Source organism: Oncorhynchus nerka, linkage group LG10, assembly GCF_034236695.1.
Source record: "Oncorhynchus nerka isolate Pitt River linkage group LG10, Oner_Uvic_2.0, whole genome shotgun sequence".
Taxonomy (NCBI): domain Eukaryota; kingdom Metazoa; phylum Chordata; class Actinopteri; order Salmoniformes; family Salmonidae; genus Oncorhynchus; species Oncorhynchus nerka.
Window position 1 is genome coordinate 18,219,373 of NC_088405.1, and position 8,940 is coordinate 18,228,312.

Sequence of the window (8,940 nt, forward strand, 5' to 3'; positions counted from 1 at the left end):
TCTCTGGAGTAGAGAGAGGTCAACACATAGGGAGGAGAGATCTCTCTGGAGTAGAGAGAGGTCATCACATAGGGAGGAGAGATCTCTCTGGACTAGAGAGAGGTCAACACATAGGGAGGAGAGATCTCTCTGGAGTAGAGAGAGGTCAACACATAGGGAGGAGAGATCTCTCTGGAGTAGAGAGAGGTCATCACATAGGGAGGAGAGATCTCTCTGGAGTAGAGAGAGGTCAACACATAGGGAGGAGAGATCTCTCTGGAGTAGAGAGAGGTCAACACATAGGGAGGAGAGATCTCTCTGGAGGAGGAGGTCAACACATAGGGAGGAGAGATCTCTCTGGAGATCTCTCTGGAGAGAGAGGTCAACACATAGGGAGGAGAGATCTCAACACTAGGGAGGAGAGATCTCTCTAGAGTAGAGAGAGGTCAACACATAGGGAGGAGAGATCTCTCTGGAGTAGAGAGAGGTCAACACATAGGGAGGAGAGATCTCTCTGGAGTAGAGAGGGTCATCACATAGGGAGGAGAGATCTCTCTGGAGTAGGGAGGAGAGATCTCTGGAGTAGAGGGGTCATCACATAGGGAGGAGAGATCTCTCTGGGTCATCACATAGGGAGGAGAGAGAGAGAGGTCATCACATAGGGAGGAGAGTCATCACATAGGGAGGAGAGATCTCTCTGGAGTAGAGAGAGGTCATCACATAGGGAGGAGATCTCTCTGGACTAGAGAGAGGTCATCTCTCTGGAGTAGAGAGAGGTCATCACATAGGGAGGAGAGATCTCTCTGGAGTAGAGAGAGGTCATCACATAGGGAGGAGAGATCTATATGGAGTAGAGAGAGATCATCACATAGGGAGGAGAGATCTCTCTGGAGTAGAGAGAGGTCATCACATAGGGAGGAGATATCTCTCTGGACTAGAGAGAGGTCATCACATAGGGAGGAGAGATCTATATGGAGTAGAGAGAGATCATCACATAGGGAGGAGAGATCTCTCTGGACTAGAGAGAGGTCATCACATAGGGAGGAGATATCTCTCTGGACTAGAGAGGGGTCATCACATAGGGAGGAGAGATCTCTCTGGAGTAGAGAGAGGTCATCACATAGGGAGGAGAGATCACTCTGGACTAGAGAGAGGTCATCACATAGGGAGGAGAGATCTCTCTGGAGTAGAGAGGGGTCATCACATAGGGAGGAGAGATCTCTCTGGAGTAGAGGGAGATCATCACATAGGGAGGAGAGATCTCTCTGGAGTAGAGAGAGGTCAACAAATAGGGAGGACAGAACATCTCTACCATGTTTTTTAAACATTTTCTTTACCTTTGTGGTTCTTGCCGTCTCTAGAGCCTCTGGGTAGAGGGGTGTAGAGTGTGGAGGAACTCTCAGACTTAGGGTCACCTGGGGCCTGAGGAAAGGAAACACACAGTCACACTTTACTATTTAGATTGTTAATTTTTATTGTTTATTTCAATTTGTATATTATCTACCTCACTTGCTTTGGCAATGTTAACACATGTTTCCCATGCCAATAAAGCCCCTTGAATTGAATTGAATTGAGAGAGAGAGAGAGAGAGAGCGAGAGAGAGAGAGAGAGAGGGTGGGGGGAATAGATACAGAGATATAAATATATATAAGGAGAGAGGTAGAGGGGTTTCATTGCTGTGCCTTATTATCCAAGTGCCATGAATTATATTGATGAGGACAGGAAATGTTGAAGCTCCATTCCTGTGTCATGGTGAGGGAAGCCGGACGCCGGGCCAGATCACCTTTCATTCCTGTGTCATGGTGAGAGAAGCAGGACGCCGGGCCAGATCACCTTTTCATTCCTGTGTCATGGTGAGGGAAGCCGGACGCCGGGCCAGATCACCTTTCATTCCTGTGTCATGGTGAGAGAAGCAGGACGCCGGGCCAGATCACCTTTCATTCCTGTGTCATGGTGAGAGAAGCAGGACGCCGGGCCAGATCACCTTTCATTCCTGTGTCATGGTGAGAGAAGCAGGACGCCGGGCCAGATCACCTTTCATTCCTGTGTCATGGTGAGAGAAGCAGGACATGGTGAGAGAAGCTCGGGCCAGATCACCTTTCATTCCTGTGTCATGGTGAGAGAAGCAGGACGCCGGGCCAGATCACCTTTCATTCCTGTGTCATGGTGAGAGAAGCAGGACGCCGGGCCAGATCACCTTTCATTCCTGTGTCATGGTGAGAGAAGCAGGACGCCGGGCCAGATCACCTTTCATTCCTGTGTCATGGTGAGAGAAGCAGGACACCGGGCCAGATCCCCTTTCATTCCTGTGTCATGGTGAGAGAAGCAGGACGCCGGGCCAGATCACCTTTCATTCCTGTGTCATGGTGAGAGAAGCAGGACGCCGGGCCAGATCACCTTTCATTCCTGTGTCATGGTGAGGGAAGCAGGACGCCGGGCCAGATCACCTTTCATTCCTGTGTCATGGTGAGGGAAGCAGGACGCCGGGCCAGATCACCTTTCATTCCTGTGTCATGGTGAGAGAAGCAGGACGCCGGGCCAGATCACCTTTCATTCCTGTGTCATGGTGAGGGAAGCAGGTCGCCGGGCCAAATCACCTTTTATTCCTGTGTCATGGTGAGGGAAGCAGGACGCCTGGCCAGATCACCTTTCATTCCTGTGTCATGGTGAGGGAAGCAGGACGCCGGGCCAGATCACCTTTCATTCCTGTGTTATGTTGAGGGAAGCAGTACGCCAGGCCAGATTACTTTGATGTTCTGTCCCCCTCCTCTCCCCTTCCGGCCTTTAAAAGGCCGGAGGGTGGTCTATGGCATCGAAGGCCTCATGACTACTGAGCCATGACCTGCTGTAGGGGTCAAACCAAGGGCACACCACTCACTATGACACACAGGCCCTCTAACCCAAGCCCTAACTAACACACTTCTACTGCTATCTGACCACACACCAACAGATTGGCATGACAGCACCACTCTGTCTCTCCAAACATCTCTGCTACTGACTTTCATGTTTCAGAGTTAAATCCACTGTTTTCTGAGCTCTCAGCTCTTCTAAACAGGGTGCGCTTTTTGTAAGTGTGTCGCAATATTCAAAGGGTGTTTTCTAAACAGGTCACAAGTATTGTTGCTGTTATTCTTCTTCTTCTACTTCACATTTTTGTGCACCTTCAAGGACCCAAACATCCTGTTTAATTAGTCTTGTGTTCCCTGGACTTCTAGCTGTTTCAACAGGCAGTTCATCATGATGCAGTCCTATCTGATGCCTTAGCAGAAATACTCTCCTTTCCTCTCCTGCTGGGGGGAATTCAACAGGCTTTTAATCACTAAAGTGACAAATACATATTAGAGACGATTTGGTGCTGATATTCCTCTGGTGTAGCTGATTCTCTAGTCTACAGCCGACATGCACAACCTTGAGGAACGAGACCACTGGACAATGCTAAATGAAAACACATTCTTCATTGGCGAGGAGAATGGTGTAAATGGAAAATGATCCCATAATGTGCTTTCAGATAGGATCTCAGAAGGTCATTCCAGTACAGGCCTGGGCTGGTCAACACATGCTTTATATTACTAGAAGAAAAAGAAGAGCGTGACAAATGACATCAACGAGTTCTGGATGTAATGACTTACTGGTAGGTTAGCGAATTAGAATGTAAACATCACAAATGATCCTGTCGACATAATACTTTATATTTCTCTTCTGGGGTCAGTAGTTAGAGTGTTATAGCGATTGAAGTTAGTATTTTTTTGACAGTGCTATATCTTACAACCAGTAGTGGTAAATGTAGGTAAACACTGATCACTGTCAGTGGTGAGTAAATGAAGTCACCCACCAATGGGTTTCTCCATGATAGATAGGTAACAGAGGAGGTTGGTGGCACCTTCATTGGGGAGTACAGGTTCGTGGTAATGACTGGAGTGGAATTGGTGGAATGGTATCAAATACATGAAACATATGGTTTGCAGGTGTTTGATGCCATTCCATTTATCCACTACCACACCACAGCTTTAAGGTAGTATTCTACTGTACCACACCACAGCTTTAAGGTAGTATTCTACTGTACCACACCACAGCTTTAAGGTAGTATTCTACTGTACCACACCACAGCTTTAAGGTAGTATTCTACTGTACCACACCACAGCTTTAAGGTAGTATTCTACTGTACCACACCACAGCTTTAAGGTAGTATTCTACTGTATCACACCACAGCTTTAAGGTAGTATTCTACTGTACCACACCACAGCTTTAAGGTAGTATTCTACTGTATCACACCACAGCTTTAAGGTAGTATTCTACTGTACCACACCACAGCTTTAAGGTAGTATTCTACTGTACCACACCACAGCTTTAAGGTCTGACAGGCAGCCCATAGAGCCTCAGAGAAATCTGCCTGCCTGTTGCATTTCCTGTCTTGCCTGTGAGATCACCAACCCTGGCCTCTGCAAGGTTGTGCTTCATTCAGAATTTAATTGAAAATGTCTCAAATTTCAATTTAATTCTTGAATTTGAAATTAAGTAGTAAACAAGATACAGAATTAAAATTTGATTTGAAGGAAATATAACTGAATTCAGTGAAATTCAAATGCCTCTTCTATTCTACATTAGGTGTAGTCTATACAAATACGTGTTGCACATAAAATATCTGTCACGCCCTGGTCTAAGTATTTTGTGTTTTTCTTCATGTATTGGGTCAGGCCAGGGTGTGGCATGGAGTTTTTGTATTGTGGTGTGTTTTGTCTGGGGGTTTTGGTGTGTATGTTAGTGGGATTGTAGCTTAGTAGGGTGTTCTAGGAAAGTCTATGGCTGTCTGGAGTGGTTCTCAATCAGAGGCAGGTGGTTATCGTTGTCTCTGATTGGGAACCATATTTAGGCAGCCATATTCTTTGGTTGTATTGTGGGTGATTGTCCTTAGTTGTTCTTAGTGTCTTGATTATGTGTTAGTTTGCACCAGTTTAGGCTGTTTCGGTTTTCATTACGTTTATTGTTTTTTGTAGATATTGTATTTAGATTCGTGTTACGTTGTTTTATAAAACATGGATCGTAATATACACGCTGCATTTTGGTCCGACTCTCCTTCACCATTAGAAAACCGTTACAATATCAAACATGTCGTTATATACAGTACCAGTCAAAAGTTTGGACACACCTACTCATTCAAGGGTTTTTCTTTATTTTTACTATTTTCTACATTGTAGAATAATAGAGAATATATAAAAAATATGAAATAACACATATGGAATCAAATAGTAACCAAAATAGTGTTAAAATAATCTAAATAGATTTTAGAATATTCATAGTAGCCACGATTTGTCTTGATGACAGCTTTGCACACTCTTGGCATTCTCTCGACCAGCTTCACCTGGAATCTCACATTTGGACTCATCTGACCAAAAGACAGATTTCCACCAGTCTAATGTCCATTGCTCATGTTTCTTGGCCCATGCAAGTCTATTCTTCTTATTGGTGTCCTTTAGTAGTGGTTTCTTTGCAGCAATTCGACCATGAAGGCCTGATTCACGTAGTCTGCTCTGAACAGTTGAAGTTGAGATGTGTCTGTTACTTGAACTCTGTGAAGCATTTATTTTGTCTGCAATTTCTGAGGCTGGTAACTCTAATGAACTTATCCTCCGCAGCAGAGGCGGTCCTCATGAGAGCCAGTTTCATCATAGCGCTTGATGTTTATTTTGCGACTGCACTTGAAGAAACTTTCAAAGTTCTTGACATTTTCCGCATTGACTGACCTTCATGTCTTAAAGTAATGATGGACTGTTGTTTCTCTTTGCTTATTTGAGCTGTTCTTGCCATAATATGTCTTCTGTATACCAACACTACCTTGTCACAACCCAACTGATTGGCTCAAACACATTAAGGAGGAAAGAAATTCCACAAATTAACTTTTAACAAGGCACACCTGTTAATTGAAATGCATTCCAGGTGACTACCTCATGAAGCTGGTTGAGAGAATGGCAAGAGTGTGCAAAGCTGTCATCAACGCAACGGGTGGCTACTTTGAAGAATCTCAAATCTCAAATATATTTGATTTAACATTTTTTGGGTTACTACATGATTCCATATGTGTTATTCCATAGTTTTGATGACTTCACTATTATTCTACAATGTAGAACATAGCAAACAAAGAAATCTTGAATGAGTAGGTTTGTCCAAACTTTTGACTGGTACTCTACATGTATATAAGATATTGTTGAAACAATTGATTTTCAGGAAAAACTCTTTAAATGAATGATCAAGGAAAACAAAATATGTATGCAAATATTCTAAGATATTATAAAGCAAAGAAAGTAACATCCCTTTTTCAGGAGAGTCTTTCAAAGATAATTAGTAAAAATCCAAATAACTTCACAGATTTTCATTGTAAAGGGTTTAAACACTGTTTCCCATGCTTGTTCAATTAACCATAAACAATTAATGATGTGGAACGGTTGTTAATACACTAACAGCTTACAGGCGTTAGGCAATTAAGGTCATAGTTATGAAAACTTAGGACACTAAAGAGGCCTTTCTACTGACTCTGAAAAACACCAAAAGAAAGTTGCCCAGGGTCCCTGCTCATCTGCGTGAACATGCCTTAGGCATGCTGCAAGGAGGCATGAGGACTGCAGATGTGGCCAGGGCAATCAATTGCAATGTCCGTACTGTGAGACGCCTAAGACAGCGCTACAGGGAGACGAGCCGGACAGCTGATCGTCCTCACAGTGGCAGACCACGTGTAACAACATCTGCACAGGATCGATACATCCGAACATTACACCTGCGGGACAGGTACAGGATGGCAACAATAACTGCCCGAGTTACACCAGGAACGCACAATCCCTCCATCAGTGCTCAGACTGTCCACAATAGGCTGAGAGAGGCTGGACAGAGGGCTTGTAGGCCTGTTGTAAGGCAGGTCCTCACCAGACATCACCGGAAACAACGTCGCCTATGGGCACAAACCCACCGTCGCTGGACCAGACAGGACTGGCAAAAAGTGCTCTTCACTGACGAGTCGCGGTTTTGTCTCACCAGGGGTGATGGTCGGATTCGTGTTTATCGTCGAAGGAACGAGCGTTACACCGAGGCCTGTATTCTGGAGCGGGATCGATTTGGAGGTGGAGGGTCCGTCATGTTCTGGGGTGGTGTGTCACAGCATCATCGGACTGAGCTTTTTGTCATTGGAGGCAATCTCAACACTGTGTTACAGGGAAGACCTCCTCCCTCATGTGGTACCCTTCCTGCAGGCTCATCCTGACATGACCCTCAAGCATGACAATACCACCAGCCATACTGCTCGTTCTGTGTGTGATTTCCTGCAGGACAGGAATGTCAGTGTTCTCAATCCCATTGAGCACGTCTGGGACCTGTTGGATCGGAGGGTAAGGGCTAGGGCCATTCCCCCCAGAAATGTCCAGGAACTTGCAGGTGCCTTGGTGGAAGAATGGGGTAACATCTCACAGCAGGAGCTGGAAAATCTGGTGCAGTCCATGAGGAGGAGATGCACTGCAGTACTTAATACAGCTGGTGGCCACACCAGATACTGACTGTTACTTTTGATTTTGACCCCCCTCCTTTGTTCAGGGACACATTTTTCCATTTCTGTTAGTCACATGTCTGTGGAACCTGTTCAGTTTATGTCTCAGTTGTTGAATCTTGTTGTGTTCATACAAATATTTACACATGTTAAGTTTGCTGAAAATAAACGCAGTTGACAGTGAGAGGACGTTTCTTTTTTTGCTGAGTTTATTTCATGAATCACTTACATTTTGTTCAATATGGGGAAATCTACATATTCCCGAATGCATTAGTTTAACTCTCAAGCTGACCCTTAAGCCTTGAATTCTGAAAAAAACATTCTGAATTGAGAACAACCCTGCTCCTGTGTTCCTCTCCTGACCCCACAAAGACCCTCTTAATCCTGCTGCTTGTCCACAAAGACCTTCCTACCAGTCACCACCCACAGACTGAGATGAGGGTCGGGGGAGGTAGGGGGGTAGTGGTTGGATAGGAGGCAAAGTTCTGGGGTGGCCCCTCCTTACGGGTCGGCAGGGATGGCAATCAGGTGCGGCACCCCAAAAGTGGTCCATTGTCCACATCAGAGCATTGCTGCGATCCCCCTCCAGCTGCACCTGACGCCCTCTACGCCCCTTCTCCCTCCCTACCACCCCATGCCACGTCAACTGATCAAACATCCACCCTCCCTTCCCTCTACCCCTCCTCCCCTATCCACCATCACCCCACTTGCAGAACATTCATCAGCCAGTTCTCCCTCTCTTTTAATCTCTCCCTCTCTCTTTTTCCAACGATCTCTGTCCTCTCAATCTATTCCTCTTTCTCTCAATCTCTCTACCAGGCTTTCTGTCTTTCTTTACCCCCCCTTCCTTCACTCTCTCCCTCCCCTGCTACCCTGACACTGTCTTTCTTTACCCCCCTTCTTTCACTCTCTCCCTCCCCTGCTACCCTGACACTGTCTTTCTTTACCCCCCTTCTTTCACTCTCTCCCTCCCCTGCTACCCTGACACTGTCTTTCTTTACCCCCCTTCCTTCACTCTCTCCCTCCCTGCTACCCTGACACTGTCTTTCTTTACCCCCTTCCTTCCTTCACTCTCTCCCTCCCCTGCTACCCTGATACTGTCTTTCTTTACCCCCCTTCTTTCACTCTCTCCCTCCCCTGCTACCCTGACACTGTCTTTCTTTACCACCCCTTCCTTCACTCTCTCCCTCCCCTGCTACCCTGACACCGTCTTTCTTTACCACCCCTTCTTTCACTCCCTACCTCCCCGGCTACCCTGACACTGTCTTTCTTTACCCCCCTTCCTTCACTCTCTCCCTCCCCTGCTACCCTGACACTGTCTTTCTTTACCCCCCTTCCTTCACTCTCTCCCTCCCCTGCTACCCTGACACCGTCTTTCTTTACCACCCCTTCTTTCACTCCCTACCTCCCCTGCTACCCTGATACTGTCTTTC

General features: G+C 46.0%; 1 protein-coding gene across 2 annotated transcripts in view; it reads right to left on the reverse strand.

The window, feature by feature from the left end:
• LOC115134967 (leucine-rich melanocyte differentiation-associated protein-like) overlaps nt 1–8,940 on the reverse strand; it is a 477,253-nt gene that overhangs the window by 54,256 nt on the left and 414,057 nt on the right. For both annotated transcript variants that reach the window (XM_029669101.2, XM_029669102.2), the window contains exon 6: nt 1,317–1,401. In XM_029669101.2, coding sequence (XP_029524961.1) covers nt 1,317–1,401 — 85 coding nt within the window. The remainder of the gene's footprint in view (nt 1–1,316; nt 1,402–8,940) is intronic.